This window comes from Arvicanthis niloticus, chromosome 5 (assembly GCF_011762505.2).
Source record: "Arvicanthis niloticus isolate mArvNil1 chromosome 5, mArvNil1.pat.X, whole genome shotgun sequence".
Taxonomy (NCBI): domain Eukaryota; kingdom Metazoa; phylum Chordata; class Mammalia; order Rodentia; family Muridae; genus Arvicanthis; species Arvicanthis niloticus.
This window is the reverse complement of record NC_047662.1, coordinates 49,540,099-49,561,104: the sequence shown is the minus strand read 5'-3', so window position 1 is coordinate 49,561,104 and position 21,006 is coordinate 49,540,099. Positions and strand designations below refer to the sequence as shown.

The 21,006-nt window shown below is 42.5% G+C and overlaps 1 protein-coding gene across 1 annotated transcript in view; it reads right to left on the bottom strand.

Annotated features, from left to right (window-relative positions):
- Window positions 1-5,398: 5,398 nt before the first annotated feature.
- The window catches only part of LOC117708715 (PRAME family member 12-like), a 30,632-nt gene continuing 15,024 nt past the window's right edge, over window positions 5,399-21,006 (bottom strand). Inside the window, exons 5-7 of the mRNA XM_034502592.3 lie at window positions 7,199-7,395; window positions 6,908-7,080; window positions 5,399-5,517 (exon numbers count right to left, since the gene is read on the bottom strand). Coding sequence (XP_034358483.3) covers window positions 5,399-5,517; window positions 6,908-7,080; window positions 7,199-7,395 — 489 coding nt within the window. The remainder of the gene's footprint in view (window positions 5,518-6,907; window positions 7,081-7,198; window positions 7,396-21,006) is intronic.

The following is a 21,006-nucleotide window of genomic DNA, read 5'->3' as shown; positions in this document are numbered from 1 at the left end:
CAATCAAAAGTTATTAAAGAAAATAGAAGGAAGGACACTTCATACTCATCAAAAGAAAAATCTACCAAGATGAACTCTCAATTCTGAACATCTCTGCTCCAAATGCAAGGGCACTCACATTCATAAAAGAAACTTTATTAAAGCTCAAAGCACACATTGCACCTCACACAATCATAGTGGGAGACTTCAACACCCACTCTCAGCAATGGACAGATCATGGAAACAGAAACTAAACAGAGACACAATGAAACTAACAGAAATTATGAACCGAACGAATTTAACAGATATTTATAGAATATTTTATCCTAAAACAAAAGAATATACCTTTTTCTCAGCACCTCATGGTACCTTCTCCAAAATAGACCATATAATTGGTCACAAAACAGGTCTCAACAGATACAAGAAGATTGAAATAACCCCATGCATCATATCAGATCACCACAGACTAAGACTCTTCGCCTGTTTGGTTGTGTTTTTCTGTAATTCTTTAAGGGATTTTTGTGTTTCCTCTTTAAGGGATTCTAGATTTTTACCTGTGTTCCCCTGTATTTCTTTAAGGGAGTTATTTATGTCCTTCATAAAGTCCTCTGTCATCATCATAAGAAGTGATTTTAAATCTGAGTCTTCATTTTCCGGTGTGATGGGATATTCAGGACTTGCCAAGTAGTTTTGGTTTCTGTTGCTTATGTTCTTTCCCTTGCCTCTTGTCATCTGGTTATCTCTACCTGCCCCTGCTGTCTCTAACTGGTGCTTGTCCCTCCTGTGATCCTGGTTGTGTCAGAACTACTCAAAGTCAAGCTGTCTCTGGGATCCTGGGATCCTGAGATCCTAGGTGTGTTAGAGCTCCTGGGAGCCAAGATTTCTCTGTGTGTTGCAGGGGTGGGTGGGAAGCCAGAGCCCTGGGTTTGCTCAGGGCTCAGGTGCAAGCTGGGATGAACTGGTGACTGTGGCTGAGCGGGGGTGTGTGTTTCCCTGGTTCTTGTTGGGCTTGAGTTATGCTGGTTGTTGGGAAAGATGTGGCCTCAGTTGTGATCTTGAATGTGTCAGAGCTCCAGTGCTCCTGGGTGTGTTTGATCTCCTTGGAGTTGGGCTTCCTCTGTGATCCTGTGATCCTGGGAGTTTCAGAGCACCTGGAAGTTGGGCTCCCTCTGCTTATTTTAAGAGTGGGTGCAGAGCTAGCACCCAGGTCTGCTCCAGGTGCAGGGTCAGACTGGAAAGAAACCATGCCACTGACCAAGTGCAGGTTCCTGTGTCTCTGGATCTTGGGGGACCCAGTTACTCCAGGTGTTGGGGCAAATGTTGTGGCCTCCTCACCTGTGATCCTGGGTGTGTTAGAACACCTGGGAGTTGAGATTCCTCTGGGTGTTGTGGGACTTGGTGCAGAGCCAGTGCTCAAGTTCTGCTCAGGGCACAGGCCCTTCTCCTTTTCTCCTTCTCCTTTTTTCCTTCTCCTTTTCTCCTCTTTCTCCTACTCCTTTCCTCCTTCTCTCTTTCTTCTTCTCTCCTCCTTTTCTTCTGCTTCTTCTCTCTTTCTGCTTTTCTCCTTCTCTTTCTCCTTCTCTCCTCCTTTTCTCATTCTCCTCCTTTCTCCTCCTTTTCTCTTCTCTCCTCCTTTTCTCAGTCTCTTCATTTTCTTTTTCTCCTTCTCTCCTCCGTTCTCTTCCTTTTCTCCTTCTTCTCCTTCTCCTTTTCTTTTTCTCCTTTCCTCCTCCTCCTCCTCCTCCTCCTCCTCCTCCTCCTCCTCCTCCTCCTCTTCCTCCTTTTCTTCCTCTTCCTTTGTTTGTAGGAAGACTTGAGTTGAACTAGGCATGGTAGATTGGACACCTTTAATCCCTTTACAGAGGAGGCAGAAGTAGATGTATCTCTGTGACTTTGAAGCCAACCTGGTCTACAGAAAAAACTCCAGGATAGCCAAGGACACACAGAGAAACCCTGTCTCCAAACTCCTCCACCCACCAAAAAGTAGAAGAAAAGAAAAAGTAAACTCCTCGATTACTATAGAACTAGGAATTTTTTTGAGTCTGGTAGAATTCTGTTGTATATCCATCTGGCTTGGACTTCTCTTTTTTAAGGCACAAGAATAAGGGATTTATTGTTAAAACTCTCAGGAATACAATTATACTAAATAGAAAGACTTAATATAAGCAAGGATAGAAATCTAAATTCATAAAACTGCAAGCAATAATGTAAGTGAAGAGGACTTGTTGCAGATGTATGCATGACCTATGAGTTCACCTGAAGTTTGGTTATTTTATTTATACAACTTGTATACTTGCTGTCCTCTGTCTCTTACAATCTTTCTGCCTCCTCTTTTTTTATTGGCAATTTTATTTATTTACATTTCAGATGTCATCCCCTTTCCCCATTTCCCCTCCCTAGAACCCCCTATCCCATCCCCTCTCCTCCCTTTTGCTTTCATACCATTTAAATTACATGCATGAATTAAGGTCAATTCTAGGTTGAGGGTCTAGCATTACAATAGATGCAAATAGTCAAGGAACAAGCAAGACACTAAACACAAATAGTGAAAGAACAACAAGGCATTAAACCCAATTATGTGAACTAAACACAAATAGTGAAAGAACAAGCAAGGCATTACACCCAATTATGTGAACACTCCTGTGATCACTGTTTCTAAGGGCTTATCAGGATGACCAAATTATCTGAGCCTACTTCCCTGTCCTAGCCCAAAGTCATTTTCATGTATGAAGTCTACTTCCTTGTTCTAGCCTAATATTTAGATTCCTGCCTGAAATTACTTCTTTGTTCTAACCTAATATTTAGATTCCTGCCTGAAATTACTTCTTTGTTCTAACCTAATATTTAGATTCCTGCCTGAAGTTACTTTTTTTTTGTTCTAGCCTAATGTCATATTCCTGCTTGAAGCTTACTTCCTTGTCCTTGGCCCATGTCATATTCTTGCCAAGCAGCCCTAAAGTCTCTCCACCTCTCCCCCTTTTTATTTCATTAACAAGACTGAGCATGTCTTAGGTAATTCTGACAAGAATGCCTTCCTTATCCATCATGGAATATTCATTATCCAAAGCAATGCACTTCTGTTTTAGGATTATAAGGCTCTGTGCAGAATCTTACCCATTCCTTGGCTTGCCAGACTGTTAATTTAATAACTCTGTCTGGGGGCCCATTTTTGCATTCAAGTCATGTACTTTGGCTGCTTACATGTTGATGTTGTTAAAGACAGATTTAACATGATAAGCAAGAATAAAAGTATTCCCAGGACAAAAGGGGCTAGCATGATCAAGCTATATATGCCATTCTTGAAGCTTGACCAAAATACAAACACTGACCGAAGGCCATGGGTAATTTTATCAACAGTATCTACCACATCAATGCTCACCAGAGCAGCATTCTTGAAATTCATAAGCTCACTATGCAAAGTTAAAATATCCAGAGAGGTGTTAGAATTATGCCAAATACACTGCAAGTGTCTTTAAACTTTCTCCTAATTATAATGACTACCACTGTAAATTTTAAAACTAGCATGAATCCAATGGTATTTGGCATGATACTTGAGATTGCTCCTTATCCTTAAATTCTGAACCTCCTTTTAATAATTTGAATAGGATAAAGAACATCAATCTGTTCTTCCAACTGCCTATCTAAACCCTCTTGTATATTCAACACATTAGTAACATTTTTTACTAAATGATTAGCAAAAGTAGCTGTCTTAACTCTTGTGTCACAGCAATTGCAGAAGCAGTGGTGCTAGCAATTAATGTAATTAAAGCTGTTATACCAGCAATAATCAAGCCCACTACCCTCTTGATTCTTCTTAAAGCCTGACTCATTTCTTCCAGTACTTGCAAGTTATTTTTAGAATACCAAGGTTCTGTGATACCCAGGGCACGAAAACAAAAGCTGGTTGATAGACCTCAGTAACTGACATGCCAGATTTCAAAACACAAACATAATTAGAAGATGTACAATCAATGCAATTTACATTAAATACTGTAGAAGAAACAAAAGTGTTTTTAATTTGACAATTAAAGGAGCCTTAACACATGTGCTAACACCTGCTTGAAATCTAGATCCTGCCCCAACTTTATCTCTTGTTAACATAACATCATAGAGAACTGCAGCTAATTTCCATATATATATATATATATATATATATATATATATATATATATGGAAATTTTCAGATATATATATATATATCTGAAAATGTCTAGAACTAGACATCCAAATGAAGACTGTTATTTCCAATATTGGATTGATTTCTAGACCAGTCCATGATTGAGTCTAAATAACTGGTCACATTTAATAACAATACAAGAGGCATTATAACTTCTCTTTTTGATTTTCTATTCCACAAGGTATAAGAACTTGTGGCAAGACAGCTTGTCTCATCAGGGGTATAGGTAATCAATCAATGGTGGGTTGGGAACTTATATATGTCCAATATAGCTTCCAGTCACCATTGTCAGGGCACTCAGCAAGCTCACAGATCAGCATCATTCTTTGTTCTGGTATCAGCATGTCTTACCCGTCACTCTGGAGGCCACGATGCTCCTTCAGCATCCTGCAGAAAAAACACAAACATGCCTTCTTCCCCATATTTAATACCTCATTGGCATCATGCCTTATGCCAGTAAGTGAATCCTTCCCTTGCACCTAGGTATAAGTATGCCTAGTTATAGAGTGCCATAGACACTCAGCAGAAAGTTCCTTGACTTCCAAATTTATTAAAGAAAATATAAGCTAAACAATAAAAAGAGAGATTCAAATTGGAAAAGAGGTCAAGGTATAACTATGTGTGAATGATAGGACAGTATACATAAGCTACCCCCAAAATTCTACCAGAGAACTCCTACAGCTGATAAACAACTCCAGCAAAGTGGTTGGATATAAAATTAACTCAAACAAATCAGTAGCCTTCCTTTATACAAATGATAAATGGGCTAAGAAGAAAATTAGGGAAATAATACCCTCCACAATAGCCAAAAATAATATAAAAAATCTTGGTATAACTCCAACTAAGCAAGTTAATAATCTGTATGACAAGAACTTTACTCTCTGAATATATATATATATATATATATATATATATATATATATATATATATACTTTTTAAATGTAGGAACTGAGAGGTACAAATTGCCCTTATAGGACTGCTATCAATATCCCAGAAAATGTTGTCTTTTAATTTTTCTTTAGTTCCAGAGATTTTTTATTTTCTTACTTTTGTTCTTTCTTTCTTGATTTTTTTCCTAAAGCCATTCATCATTAATTACTAAATTGTTTGAGTTTTCATGAATTTGTTTACTTAGTACTTTTAGTTTTATTGCAATGTGTTAATATAGTGCACAAGGTCTGGCTTTCTGCCTGGAAGTTGGTTCCAACATGTTTGAATCCAAATGTTTTTGGGACCCACCCTCACAGGCCAGAAAGCTTAGTGCCTTTTCCTTCAGATGCAGTACCCAAAGACCTTAAACAGGTGGCCAAGGTAATGGCCAAGAAGGAAGTCAGGTGGCAAGCATTCAGCTCTCCATACTCTGGAATTAAAAAGAAGAAGAAGAAAAGAAGAAAATACTGGTCTTGTTGAGGGTTTAACCTGGCAATGCTGGTCTTGTTGGGGATTGGCCTAGAGACTGGAGATAGTCTTGGGTTTTATTGGGGTTGAGGGTGGGTGGTAACTGGGAAACTAATGCTAGGTACAAGCCTGTTAGTTTACCTGACATCAAACTTAGATCAGGTTCTCTACAATGGATTTTGAACTTAAAAAATTTTGCCTCTCACCCCCACCCTCCTTTTCTTGTGACTAGAAACCCCAATCATGGGACTTCCAGAAGCTTCATGAAAACAGGTACAAACAGGGCTTCATGGTGTCCCTGAGGCATGGATAGGAGCCCATCAGTTGGAGACAGGAGGGAGTCTTGAGGCTGAATTCTCCTCCTGCTGGCCTTCAACTGCAAAGGGATGTATAGTGGATCCAGGCTACAACTCTGTAGCAAAGGGAACCTTTTTGTGAATCTCTACTGACCCCTGACAGTGTTTTTTGACTTGGTCCAATCTCTAGGCTAAAGTTAGTGGAGCTCTGGAGGTGGACTTGTTTTATGGAAAGCATGATGTTTAAGCCAAAGACATGTGTACACATGTGTGTACCCACTGGACACCCTGGATATCATATAATAACTTCTGTCATTAGGTGAATAAAACATAACTTCAAAAGGGGTGAGTCCCATCTGGTATGGGGACACTTGTACTCTGTAATAAAGGATAAAGGGGAAAAAAGTCACCCAGTCATTGTCACTCTAAGATCAATTTAGTTAAGTACTCTTTTAGGTTCTGTTTATCTTCTCTATCTGACCTCAATTCTGGGGTCTGTAATCACAATGAAGTTTTTGATCAGTCCCCAGAATATTAGCTAATCTCTACCTTACCTGGAACACAAATATTGGTCTATTGTCTGACCATATAAACTTAGGAAAAACATACTTTGGAAGAAAAAATTTTCCAGTAGTTTCTTTGTTACTATCTGCATAGTCTCATGCTTAGTCGGGGAAAAAAAAATCTCAGCACATCTCGAGAAGTTATCTATAAATATTAGCAAATATTTGTATCTGGATTTCCCTCCATGGAGTCCATTTCATGATAGATTCCTGACTTTGTGCTGTGGTATTGAGTACAGGGATTATTCTCATTGGCAACTGTATTAGTCAATTGACAGACTTTATAGTTTTTTTAAAAACAATTTCAGCTGTTTTCAAATTGGCATCTTTAATTATGATGTGGGACTGGTGGACTAAGTCCTGTATCCTCTAGGATCCCATGAGTGAAGAATAATGGATCTTTTCCAGTATGCTTATATCTATTTTTTTCTGGTACAATTAGTTTGTAGTCTGTCAGCTCTCCTCCATCATCTCTTATGACACTGAGACATACGCAAGTTTTTGGCCCAGATCATATCTTCAATCTGGTCAGAGAGTGTGGGATGTCCTAGATCTAAGACAATCAAGGGCATGAAGAGCCCAATTTTTAGGGCCACCACTGGGCTGTCTTGTTGCCCTCTGGGATGGAGTTCAATCCTTCTTTCTGCTGTCAGAAGGACTGTCTTCCTATAAATAGCCACACAGACATGAGCAGTACCAAAGGCACATTGGCTACCTGTGTCTCTTGTCGTTTCTTAGCTCTAAGGCCTTAGTCAGAGCTGTCAGTTTAGTTTTCTGGGCTTACATTCCTGCCAGGAGTGGCTCTACCCAAATGATCTTGGTGTTTGAGACCACTGCTGCTCCAACATAAATATGAATGAAGATGTTGCCATTGATGAACCATTTTACCTTTGCATCCATCAAGGGGGTGATTTTGGTCCCATGGATGTGGGCCAATATGTCCAAGTAGTCATTCAGAGGTCCATTGATAGAGGTCAGAGTCTGTCAGTAGAGCAGCTGAAACATTATCCTTGGGGCATTCAAGAAAAGAGTATGGTAATGAGTCATCCTGGCATCATCTTTAACCAGGAGGTTGTTCCTGCACTGTAAAATGTAAATGGGTATGGGGAGCAGCTTCTGGCAACTGGTATCTGATTGGCCATTGGCTGATGCCATGTCCTCGAGTCTAAGTATGCATTCCCTGGGCCTAGAGAAGTGACCAGTAGTTGACAGAATAAGACCTTTTTACTTAAGGCTCAAAAGTCTGAACTTTTCAGGATTTCTAAGAGGCCCTGCTTTTTGTTTTGTTTCTGTTGCTACAGGGATGTAATTTATTAAGTGATGAAGAGACTTTTATCTTTAGGTTTTAGTAAAACAGAATGTTGAATTTTATTAGTTATCAACAAAAAAGTTGGTGGCTTTCCCTTTTACTTTTTGTGTTACTCAGGGATTAGGGAGGGGGCACTTTCAGTCTTCAGCCACCCCACCTTACCTCCTTTTTCTGAACTTACCTCTTTGAGGCATCTCCTGCAGTCTTCTTTTGGCTGTGGCTGCCAACAGATCTTTGCCAGATCTTGAGTCTGTTGTTTCTGTTTTCTTATCTTCTTCTATTTTTAGTCTCTCTTCTATTAAATATGCTTTCTGTCACTCTCACTACGTGTCTAAGACTCCTTTTCTTTAACCCCTCAACCCTCTGGTCCCTTTTCTTAAGATCTGGTGCTGACTGACTGATAAAAGCTAGAGTGACTGCTGCCTTTGCTTCTGGTAATTAAGGGTCAATGGGAGTATATTGCTGAAATGCCTCCATGACCCTCTCTAAAAACCTGTAGAGCTTTCATTTTCTCGTTGCCTAATGTCATATACTCTGGCAAAATTTTTGAGCCATCTTGCAGCAGCCTTGGGACTTGCTGGCAGAGCCTATTGGTAGACCAAGAGCCTCTTCTTACCTTCAATGGTGTGACAATCCAAGTCTGGTAGACTTAGGAGGAAGCTGCTTGATTATTGGTGCTCACATACACATAACAGTTTCCTAGCTTCTTCTATGGAGAAGGGAAGCTCTAGAATATGGTAGACATTGCCTGTCTCGTGTTAGTAAGTCCATCAAAGTCATTTCCTCAAAATCATCTCGTCAAAGTTATTTTGTAATGAGAAACATAAACAACATACCAAACCACAGATACAACCATTCCTCTATCAGACAAAAGCAGGAAACAACCAGAAATTGGCATTCATGAAAAAGACCTCCCTTTGGCACCCAAAACACAAGCCTAATCTTTTCTCTCTATTAGGAAGAAATGAGAAACAGCCAGAAAGTGCTGGACACACACGAGAAAGGAACCAGATTGGTGGGCATCTGTCTGCTCCCCTGAGCCCACACCCATTCCACATCAAGACTCAGAACGTCTATTGGTCACACTGTTGCCACAGCTCTAAGATATGTCTATCCCTAACTGCAACCAGCCATGGGTACAAAATCAAGGCCTTCTTCTCAGATGGATAAATGCCTCAGCTCCCTGAGCCATGCCCACCCAAACCAGGCTCAGGAATCTCCTGACCTCACCTTTGCCACAGCTCCCAGACATGTCTGTGCAAACCCCAAATCAGTCATGGAACAAATTCCAGGCCTTCTTCCCAGAAAGATGTGGCACCATTTAGAATCAGAGAACAGAAAAGGACAGATCCAGAAACAAAAACCAACGGGAACCTGAAAAAGATACAGCGTGTAGTAACAAGAATAAACCAGATGGTGGTGCTCACAGAAGATGGATTTGATGCCACTCAGATTCTGTGAACAGAAACAGACAGCAACAAATATAAAATCAGTAAAGGAAACAGCTTGCAGTAACATGAACCAACCAGAAGGTGGGGCTCACAGAAGACAGGTGTGGTACTACTCAGACCTGGAAGAGCAGTATTCAGCCTGCAGTAACAAGAATGAACCAAACGATGGCGCTCACATACACAGAACACCAACGTACTGCACAGATGTTTACTCAGACCTGCTAATAATTACCTTGGCAACAAAAGACATTTATCATTACACAAGTTTTTGTTACACTCTGTGGTTCTCACAGAAAGCTTCTAACATTCAGACAAATTAGCCACCATACAAATCACAAGATTTTGTGCCACTGTGTGAGTGGCACACCAGCTCAGGCCACATAACAAGCTTCTAACACTCAGATTCCTCAGCACTGCTCAAACCTAGAAGAATTAATATGGGAACACAAGCCACCAGGTCCCACACAATAAATCTTCTCAGCTGGAACAGATGCCACATTTACCTCTACACAAGCCTGCTTCTGTTCTGCTCCTCAGATTTCACAGAAAGCTCAGATGAATTTAGTGTTCAGACAGGCAAGAGACAGTAAGTTTAACAGTGTTACAAACATGAAAACACAAATACCTAGACTAGTCTTGCAGGCTTCAATACCCTTCAAACAGGTAGTCCTGTGTTTCATGGGAAAGTTCACAGCCAGTGCACCAAAATGTAGTGCCAGGTAAATGTCAGTGATCTCTAAAAACACAGACAGGAACCAATCTGATATAACTCACACCAGAGTCTTTATTCTATTTCAGCTAGCTCACTCCCCACAAAGAGTATCCCCATCACACAGGACAGTCTTGGTGGTGTGGGAGCGCCGAATATCTATCTGGCAAGGCTTTACAGTAAGCAGCAAGTGGGAGGAAGTGTGCAAGCAACTAATTGGAAAGCTACTGTTACCTTTAACATAATTGGAGGGTCCTGAAAGTCACATCATAATCTTAAATTTCTGCTCCCCATTGGTGGTCATTAGGCAGGGTGTGGGCTTGTAACCAGGGGGTGCAGGTTTGTTGGGGGAATAACCTAGAGACACTGGTCTTGTTGAGGGTGTAAACTGGAAATGCTTGCCTTGTTGGGGATTAGGCTAGAGACTGGAGCTAGTCTTGGGTTTTGTTGGGGGAGGGGGGCAACTTGGAAACTAATGCTAATGCTAGGTAGCAGCCTGTTAGTTTACCTGACATCAAACTTAGGTAGCTTCTCTAAAATGGAGTCTGAACATAAAAGATTTGTCCCCTCAGTGTCTACCTGGAACTCCAACTGAGCTCATATCCAAGTCTCAGTAATCTTCACATCTTAGTTTTGTCTATAAAATAGGATTATCAAAGAAGCTGCCACACCCTGTTAGTTCTCTGGAGTTCAGAGTACAATGCAGCACCAGGTGTAGTCTGTTGTTGAGAGAGAGGACACGTGATTCAAAATATACCATGATCCAGGGACCTATGTTCCTGTTAACATAGTCTGTCTGTGGCTGAGCTACAGAGCTGAGGCAACCTCCTGAGCTTGAGGCTGTGGCAAGCATCTGCTGTGACTGATACTAAGAAAGGGAGTGGAGCCAGGTGCTGGCACACACCTTTAATCCTAGTATTCAGAAGGCAGAGGCAGGAGAATCTCTGAGTTTGAGGTCAGCATGGTCTATAGAGTGAATTCCAGAATACCCAGGGCTGAACAGAGAGACCTTCTCTCAAAATACCAAAACAAAACAAAGAGAGGAAGGAATGGAGGTACAGAGGGAGGAAAGAAGGAACAGTGGTGCTGGGCTGTATTTCTGCATCTCCACAGGGGTGCCATGCAACACCTGCAAGCCACTCAGGGGAGTCAGATGCCTTGCATGCCCTGGTTCTCCACTGGGGTGTGCATGCCACTGGGACAAGGAAGATCAGAGTCCATAACAAAATGGCTTTCAGTTGGGTCACAGCACATGGGCCTTGTTTAGATGGAGAGTAGTGTGGTCACTGGACAGTTGTCTGTGGAATCATAAAGACTCCACAAGAAAGATTAGCTTCTCCCGAGTTGAAATTGTAAACCAACCCTCAGATCCTGGGGCCTGGATGCAGTGCTTCTCCTGTCCACTGGTCCATCAGCCAGTTACCAGGTTCCTGGTCAGGACATGCAGAAGACGCAAAGGAGCTGTGAGTTCTGAGCTCTTGCTGTCTAGAAGCTCTTGACATGGAAGTCAACAGCAGTCAATCTGTTACCACCTCTGTTCCCTTTCCTATCAGGCTTATGTTCCATCCCACTTGTGTGGCTGCTGCCTGGTTCATTTACACAGCATTGTCAACCTCAATTGAGCAATGCAGGCTGGCTATTTCAGGAGGTTTCTGATGGGCAGGTGAATGTAATTCAGGATACTCACAGGAAGAGGCCCTGTGGGCACACTAAATATGGCAAAAGCAAAACTGAAGACTGTACAAAGCAAAGGGAGTGGAACCTATAGCACACTCCTCCCTCCCCCTGGCCCCTAAACTGCCTTCTTTCTGGTCACATGTTGAGGGTAATATTTAAAATGGTGGTGCACAATCTGGCTTGTTTTTAAGCAGCCACCATGTTCCCGACCAGATGGAGCCAGAGGCCAAGAGGGTCACTGTGTTTTTGCCACTGCTCAGCTCAGATCTCAGCTCTGGCTAGCCAGAAGCATGGGCCCTGGCATCCATGAGCTTCCATCGAGGTGGCTAGATGAGCCAATCCACCATGCTGTCCACAAAGCTTGGCTGAGTCCAGATAATACCCTCCATCCATCCAGCAGTACACTGTAGAATGAAGACTCTTAGTACTTAATGGCTATCCAATATTTATATAACTGGAAATGCTCAATTAACAAGATGCCCACACAATTAGATTTTTTTAACTCAATTAACTAACCTAGATATGAATAACCTTCTGAAACTGCTAGAGGCATGTGGGCATCGCCAGCCATCTTCTCTACTCCACCACCTCCCTTGTCTTTCTTCTTCTCTCCCTTACACTTTTCGCTCCTCCCACCTTAGCTTCTCCCAAAATACCAAGTTTTATTGTAAAATGTAGCAGGGGAAATTATCCCCCTAAGGTCACATATAGCCGAGGGTGGGCTTGAAATCAGATCTTTCTTCCATTTCCTGGGTGTTAGGATAGTTGAATAGATCACCATATCTGTGAGCTCTGTTCTTCATGTCTCCCAACTGTTAGCTGTAAACCTGCACATAAGTGTCTCCAGGATATGGATGAAAGTCACTGTCCTTATCTTGTACCTCACTGGTACAAATTGGCATAATTATGCTCTAATTGTATTTTGAGAGAAAAGTTTTATTTTAATAGGAAGAGTGCTATGTAGGAGGAGCTAAGGTGGGAGGAGTACTGAGAGGAAGAGAAAGAGTAAAGAGAGGAAGAGAAGGAGAGGAAAAGCTAGGTGATGAGAGAGAGAAAGAGGGGGGTGACAGGGAGGTAGATGTTCATGTGTCTCCACCAGTCAAAAATAGTTGATATATCTAGGTTGGGTAGTGGGTTACACCTCTGATTGAGCATTACCAAACTTATAAAGCCTTTGATTAACATTTTTTAAAAAAATGTATAAGTGCAAAAAGGAAAAGGGGCACGGGATAGGGGTTTTCTAAGGGGGGGGGATGGGGAAAGGGGATGGCATCTAAAGTGTATATAAAATATCCAATAAAAAATGAAAGAAAAAAAAAAAAGAAAGTCACTGTCCTGTCCTGTCCTAAATGATGGACATCCCTTAAAATCTGCATTACAAATGTTGAACTATCAATTGTCTTTGTCCTTACTGTTCTGAATCTGTGAGCCTAGTTTTTGTACCCATCTCTCCTGAATAAGCCGACAACAGTGAAGAATTTTGAAACATAGTTATTTTACCCCTCATTGTTCTTCTTATTAAATGTGGGAGGCAGATTTTGCCATGAAGAGAAAAGGGTCCAGCAACAAGCGTGATACCTGAAGTTTATTCCCTGGGTTGCACAAAGTAGAAGGATAATTCTGTCACCTAAAGTTCTCTGACCTCCTCAAGCAATTCAAGGCAGGAATGTTGTGCTTTGCACATGCACACACAAAATAAATAAATAAATAGAATGCAAGGGCTGGAGAAATGGCTCATCAGTTCACAGTGTGTACTGCCCTTATAGAGGACCTGAGTTTAGTTCCCAGAACCCAAGTTGGACATCTGAAAACCTCCTGGAACTTCAGGTCCAGGGAATTGAAAGGCCACTCCCTGCCACAGGCTGCTGCACACCCATGCACACACCCACTTCCACATCTCCATAGTTTAAAATAATAAGCATGTGTAGTGTGGAGATGAGGTAGAGTCTCATGTTATTCTACTGAAGTGTTTGTGTGGATCTGTGCTTACTTTCAAAAAACCCCTGACTACCTTGGCAGCATGAGACAGGTCTTGGTTGTTAAGGGTACTGTTCATCTTGCCAGGGACACAACTGTGATTCCCAGTGGTCACTTGGTGGCCCCCAACTTTTCAGGACTCCAGTTTTAGGGGCCTGATGGCATCTTCTGAATCAGAGATCAATATGCACTCATGTGCTGCACACACATCCATGGAGACAAAACACTCATATATAAAATAAAGGTGACAACTAAAAGAACCTAACAGGAAATACTGAAAGACAAAAATGAATCAAAGTGAAGTTTCAGTATCTCTTGGATCCTGGGCCTGTAATCTCATCATCCAAATTCCAAGGCAGGTTATAGAAATGGTTTCAGTCAGGAGTGGCTCTACTTGACTGGGAATTATGAGCAGGACAGTGGTGGCATGCACCTTTAATCCCAGTGCTCCAAATGTAAGTGCATAGTGAGTTTTCTGAGTTCAAAAGGAGCCAGGTGGAACAGTCTCCAGAATGCCCCTCCTTTAGTTTCTGTTCCACACTTTGTCTCCATGTTTGCTCCCAAGAGTATTTTGTTCCTCCTTCTAAGAAGGACCTAGGCACTCACACTTTAGTCTTCCTTCTTCTTGAACTTCATGTGGTTTGTGAGTTGTATCTAGGGTATTGCGAGCTTTTGGGCTAATATCCACTTATCAATGAGTGTATACCTTACGTGTTCTTTTGTGATTGGGTTACCTCACTCAGGATGATATTTTCTACTTCCATCAATTTGCCTAAGAATTTTATGAACTCATTGTTTTTAATAGCTGAGTAATACTTCATTGTGTAAATGTGTGAGGAGCCGCATTTGCCATTACAAGATGGCGCCGGCTTCTGCTTCCTGGTTCTTCACGGAAGCTTTACTTGAGAATGCACCTGCACATGGCGCGAAAACCGAGTATGACAATTGGATGAAAGATTTGAGCCAATGAGGGATCTGCACGTCTCCCAAAGCTCTATTTAAGCAGCGGGCTTTCTGAGCTCGCTTGTTCATGAATGGGTATAGATGGTATGTGCTTCCCCCAAAAGCCAGGCTCCCCTGACTTTTTATAGGAAGGGGGAAAAGGGGAGGGGATAACTTAATTAGCTACACACCCCCAGCCTTTAGATAACTCATTAATATCTTAATCTTTGGAGGTGGAGACTTGTTAATCACGCCCTCTACCTGTGTGGTACGTGACTGAAGGTGGCAGGTTAAATGGAGTTACCTCGTCCAAGGCCCAACATCCCACTCTCTTTGCTTTCATAAAAAGAGGGGCGACTCTGCATCATCTGTAGTCTGCAAGGTGCAGGTTAATGAGAGATGTGGACCGCGTGGAGTAGTCTGGAATCCGGGAGCATGGGGAGATAATTGCCGTCCCTGACAGGCAAAGTCCTCTTGAGTCCCCGGCTACCTCAAACCCAGCGCTCTACTGGGGAGACCAAACCATCTCCTTATGACCCAAATCTCACTCTTTTTTAGTGCAAATTTTGGATGAGGTAGTCAAAAGAAAACACTATGTAGGCTGGAGGGTGTAGCATAACTAAGCCAAGGGTAATGGGAATTGAGGGTAATGACATCTGATTAATCTAAATAGACATTATGTTTTCCTCACTAACATGTAACTTTTGCTATGTGACTGGCAAAAGAGTTCATCTGTAGCTGGAAGGTCTGGATCTGTCTTCTGTAGTGAGTGTCTCTGGGTTCTGGTGTGCATCTCTGGAGTCTGGTGTGGGTCTCTGGATCTCAGCATGCTCTGGGGTCTTCAGTCAGACGAGGTGGCTGGAAGAAGGCAACTTGGCAGGTTTTAGGAGGTGGCACTGTCTCTGGATCTCAGAGTGTCTCTGGAGTCTGCAGTCAGATGAGGTGGCTGGGAGAAAGCAGCTTGGCATCTCAGGCAGGTTCCAGAAGATGGTGTGGACTCTGTTGGATCTGTGGGTATACCTGTAGGATAATCACAGCAGGGAAGCAGCATCTCTGGCAGGAAGATGTCTGTAAAGGCTGGATGTTGAGCATTAAATTGCTTGGGAACAAGCACATTATGGTCTGTCATTAAGATCCTGGAAAGGCAAAGGTGTTTGAGGAAACTTTAATCCTGGAAGGTATCTTTGAATCTGTTTATGGATGGCTGAGGGAGAAAAACAATGTTAATTATGTATCCCCCTTTGTTTTTCTTAGCTGGTAAATTTTAAATGTAGAGAAGAAGAGGGAAGGCCAACTTTGAAGAAAAGTTTAAGGCAAGCAAGAAGCATTGGGGCTTGATAGGAGAGCTAAGAGTCAGAAAGAGTAAGAGTCTGTATCTATGGGAAAGACACGTGGAAGTTGGATTGGAGCCAGGCAGCTTTGAGAGAAATTGGCATGTGGCATGGGGGCAAGGGGTGCAGGCAGGATTTTAGATCCCCTACTTCAGGCAAGCTGGCTGAGCTAAGTAGCTTTAGTCAGCTGCAAATGACTGAGGGTGAGGGGAAGCATAGGCTGGCTAAGGAACACAGGGCTGGGTAGCAAGCAGGGTTCTCCCCTGTTGCTTCAGGCAAGCAGGCTAAGCCAAATAGCTGTAGCCTGTCGCATATGACGGGGAACAGGGAAAGACGCTACCTGGCAGGGCGCTAGGGACTAGAGTTTGGAGCTGGCAATCTTGAGAAAGAGGACGGTCTCAGCTGCGAGAAGGAGTAGCTGTGAAGGAGCCCCCTCTGTGGAGCTGGGGGATGGGAAGAGTGGGGGGCTAGGAAGCGACCACCATCTTGCCCTTGAGCTGGAGAACACGTGGGGAGAGAGACCTAGTCCTTTTGTATTGGGCAGGGGTTAGGCTATACCTAAGAATCAGAGAGAGAGAAAGAGGGGGTAGGGTGGACAGAGACAGATGTTACTCAGTTTGCAGACACGGGGAGGGGGGGTGCGCTTGTGGAGCTGGCTCGGCACACGTTGTCTACCACCTGTGGGAAACATTGTAGGCCCTTTTGTGGGTGCACGAGTGTGGATTTCTGTGTCGCTGGTCTGCACTGTTCTTTGTCAGAAATGGGTGTCTCAGGGAGACTAAGTCTACTGCAGACTAGCAGAGGCTGAGCAGGCGGGCTCACACAGTGCCAAGCGGACTCATCAGGGCTCTTGGACAGGGAGCAAACTCAACTTTAGCAGAGGCAGGTGTAGGAGTCTCTCAGTGAGAAATCTCCATTTTGGGCCCCAGCCTCGGTGGGCGGTGGGTGCATGGAAAAACGGAGACTGTGGGGGCCCCTTCCCCCCTCCTCCCCTCTCCTTTTAACTCGGGTCCACCCTGGGTTTTAGGGGGTATGCATCCAGATTCATCCACCATCCGGCGGCATGTCAATAAACCGGTTTTGGAAACCCAAGGATTTCCTCTTGTGTTGCAGCCGCGCCTCCATGAGGAACCATGAGGAGCCAGGGAAAGGCTTTTAGTTAATGAGTAGTTGGACCCAACTTCCAGCTGGAGGAACCCAGAGCGTTCCCAGCCGACTACCCACAGCATGGCGGGAGGAACCCTGGGATCCCCAGCCTTATTTTTTCCCTACAGCTAAAAGGGAAGGGGAGGAGGGGAGAGGGGCTGGGGAGGAATGTTTAATAGGCTCCACCTCTGGCCTTCAGGTACCTCATTAGTATGTAAATCTCTCTAGGGCCTGTTCACTCCCTTCACCTCTGTACATGACTGAAGGGTGAAGGTGGAATGGAGATTAGACCTCCTGTTAGGGCCAACAATTATACATAATTTATGTCTATAGGATTTTAATGTGTTTTTTCTTCTAGAGTCTGCAGCCATGACAGGTGATATCAAGAGTGGGAAAATTATATAACATCCTCCACAACTGAAGGTCTGAGGAGGAAATTGGCTGTGTATTAGACATTCATTTTTCTGCTTTCTCCTATCACTTTCATTATTCATACCTTTATTTTGTTTTGGTTCTAGAGAGGTTTTCTCCATGAAGCTGTGGCTCGTCTGGATCTCACATTGTAGATGAGCCTCAGTGCTTACTCAGAGATCCTCCTGCCTTTGCCTCATCAGTCCTGAAATTAAAAATGTGAACCACACTGTCTACCTGTGTATTCCTATCTTTCATATGAATTGAATGGGTCCTTGTAAAAGTTATGTTTAATTTATTAGGACTGGATAACATTTTACAATAATTTAGGGACAGCAATGGAGGTGTGGTTTCTTAAAAGTTGAAAAGTGAAGGTTGGATAAAAAGCTCGGGGAGTTAGAGAAGACACTGGGAATCATGGAGTCACCTCCTTACCCTGATGGAGCAGGAGACCTGTTACCACTGTGTCTGCTAAGACACCCAGTCTCCTGTAGCCCAGCCACTCCCTATTGTGGACATTACAGCACAGGTGATATAAGAATTCTTATTTCTGTCTCCTCTGAGGAGAAGATCATAAAGTGATTTTGGCTCCGAGGGTTGCTTTGCCTTCATCTCAAATGGTTTTTGTTTGTCTATTCTTGGGTTTGTTTTCTTGAGATAGAATTATGCTCTATTCTTGACTTTGGCCTGTCACTGGCCACTTGGCTCAAGGTGGTTGAAATTTATGTCCTCCTGCTTCTGTCTCTCAAAATATGGAGTTACATGAATGTGTCTCCAAGTGCCACCTCAGCCACCTCATTTGGCTAAGTGAATCTCTCTCTCTCTCTCTCTCTCTCTCTCTCTCTCTCTCTCTCTCTCTCTCTCTCGTTAACATTCATCCAGTTTAATATTTCTGATTTTTAAAGAAAAAGTTTTAACATTTTCAGTATTTTCTCTGTGTGAATGTTTTGCCTACATTTGTGTAATTGTATCCACATATGCCTGCTGTATTAGGAGATCAGAAGAAATATAGACCCCCTGGGACTAGAGATGTTGTTAACTTAGGCCACCATGTGCTTATTGGAACCAAATTTGGATGTATGGTGAGAACCATCTCTCCAGCTCCCATTTCTGTATTCTTTGTTTGCTGGTTGATTTTTCTGTTTTGAAGCAGGTTCTCTAGTAGCCCAGGCTCATCTAGCATCTATATGTAGCTGAGATGAACTTGAGGCAGAGATCTTTCCTCCTGCCTCTACTGTCAGATGACTGGAATCTTAGGTATGAGGTAAGGTGGCCTCTTTGTATAGTGCTAGAAGTTTCCTTTCTCAAAAGATTCAGAATGTACATGGATTTTTAAATAGAAAATTAGAACAACTTCTGAATGGGAAGACTTTCAAGGGATTCTAGTTAAACCTGAAATGGCCTATGCAAGTATACAAGATGGACAAACTTTTGCAATGTCTTGCCTTGTCACAATATGGTATTGGGGGGCTCCTTTGAAGGTACTGGCAGAAAAACCCAAGGCTCTAAGTGGATAAGTCCTCTTTTCAGCCCCTTGATATAAATTAACATTTCCTTTATCCTGGGTGGAAGAACAATCCTGAGAACAGAGTAGGAAAACAGGCCATTGCTCATCACACCTACTCTGGCAACTGAGGCTGGTGGGTTGAAAGTTATGCCAGCTAGGACTTTTGAACAATAGATCTTGATAAGACTCTGAAAGAAATTAAAATCAAAAGGTACGAATTGGCTGGCAGCTCAGACTTGGTGGGCTGATCTGAGGTATAAAAATCTCCAGTTTCTGACTAGACTGAAATGCATAGGGATAAATTATGTCTAAAATGATGGAACCCACCCTTCTGACCTATGCCTTCTGCTGGAGCAGATAACTAGCTTCTCTGCACCTCTGAAGACCCATAGTCTGAAGGCCTCCCAGTAGTTCTGTTACACACAGGACAATAGGCAAGGTTCCCTTTCCACAACTGCAAAAGCTGGATACACTGTGGAGCCCAGTGGACTCTGTACTCACCAATCCCCAAACTTCCAGTCCCCCGAATTTCACTCTCATTCCAGTCTGTGCCTTCTGCTGGGCAGATCCCCAGGTTGTCTGCTCCTCTAAAGACCTCACAGTCTGAAGGCCTGTCATGAGTTCTGTTTCACACCAGGCAACAGACACCACAGTTTGAAGACTTACCAGAACAGCTACAGGCAGTACAACAGCTTGATTGCCTCTGAAGGCTCCACAGGAAGTCTGCTACACCCTGGGCCACAGGCCTCCCAGGAGACATGCTACAACCCAGGGGTACAGCAGGCAGGCTACAGACAGAGACATCCATGCCAGGTATCACCAGAGATAATCAGATGGTGAGAGGCAAGCACAAGACCATAAACAACAGAAGTCAATATACATTGGCATCATCATAACCAAGTTCTCTCATCACAGCAAGCCTTGGATACACCAACATACCTGAAAATCAGGAAGGGAACAGAACATAACAATGCAGGCAATCAACTTGGGAATGAATAGACCACTAGTAACAGCACAAGCAACATATGAGAAAGTTTCCCTGTATTATTATTAACAGCACAAAATGGCAAGCTAGCCAGGAACAGTTACATAGGCTTTATCCATAAATACACCATCAAATAAATCTTAAGAGAAAAATCTCTTAAAATCTACAATGATTATTTAATAGCTCAAAAGTCAGGATATTTAGATGATTTGTAATCTTTTATGAACAATTCTGAAGTGAGCATTCTCACAATCAATTACATCTTGACACATATTTTTTGCAAAATTACCTCAGAGAACTTGGTTGTGAATGTTAGAAACAAACCAAGTTGATTTATGTATATTTTGATACTTAGATTTTAACTTGCAGTTGACCAAGTTTTCATGTTTAAGTCATTTAGAACTTTATGTTGTCTGTTTAACTTATAAAGAGTCATTTTTGGGGCTTTGGCAATGGCTCAGAGGGTAAGAGCCCTGAGTGCTCTTTCAGAAGTTCTGAGTTCAATTTCCAGCAACCACATGGTGGCTCATAACCATCTGCAATGGGGTCTGATGCCCACTTCTGGTGTGTCTGAAGACAGCTACAATGTACTCATATAAAATAAATAAATAAATAAATAAATAAATAAATAAATAAGTTAAAAAATAAAGAGTCATTTCAGTGGCTCTAAAAAATTTTCATTTTTTGACTATAGTGTTTCTTGGAGATAGCATGCTGAATACAGAAGTCTTCATCACACAGCATTGTTACACCTGAGTAGGGACTGAAGCAGACTGTATAAGCCTAAAACCTGCACCCATGAGAGACAAGTTACATTACGATCTTTACTAATCAGAGCTGAGGGAATAGTGACATTCCCAAGTGTGCCATCATGGTCAACTGACACTGAATGTTAATGTTTTTGCCCAACAAGTCAAGTTCACTTCTGGTGTTAGGAATAGGCATTATGTTTGGGGAACTATTATTTCTTATAAAAGGAGTTGGTCAGTTTAGGTAAAATGGAGTCTGAGGTTAAACTGGCAGTATTTAAGTCAAGTTTCTTTTATCTGCTACCAACAGCTTAATACATTTGTATGCATCTCTTCCTGTGCTACAACCTAGAAATCACATTTTGTTGTTATTTATCTTTACCACCTCCTGCCAAAGA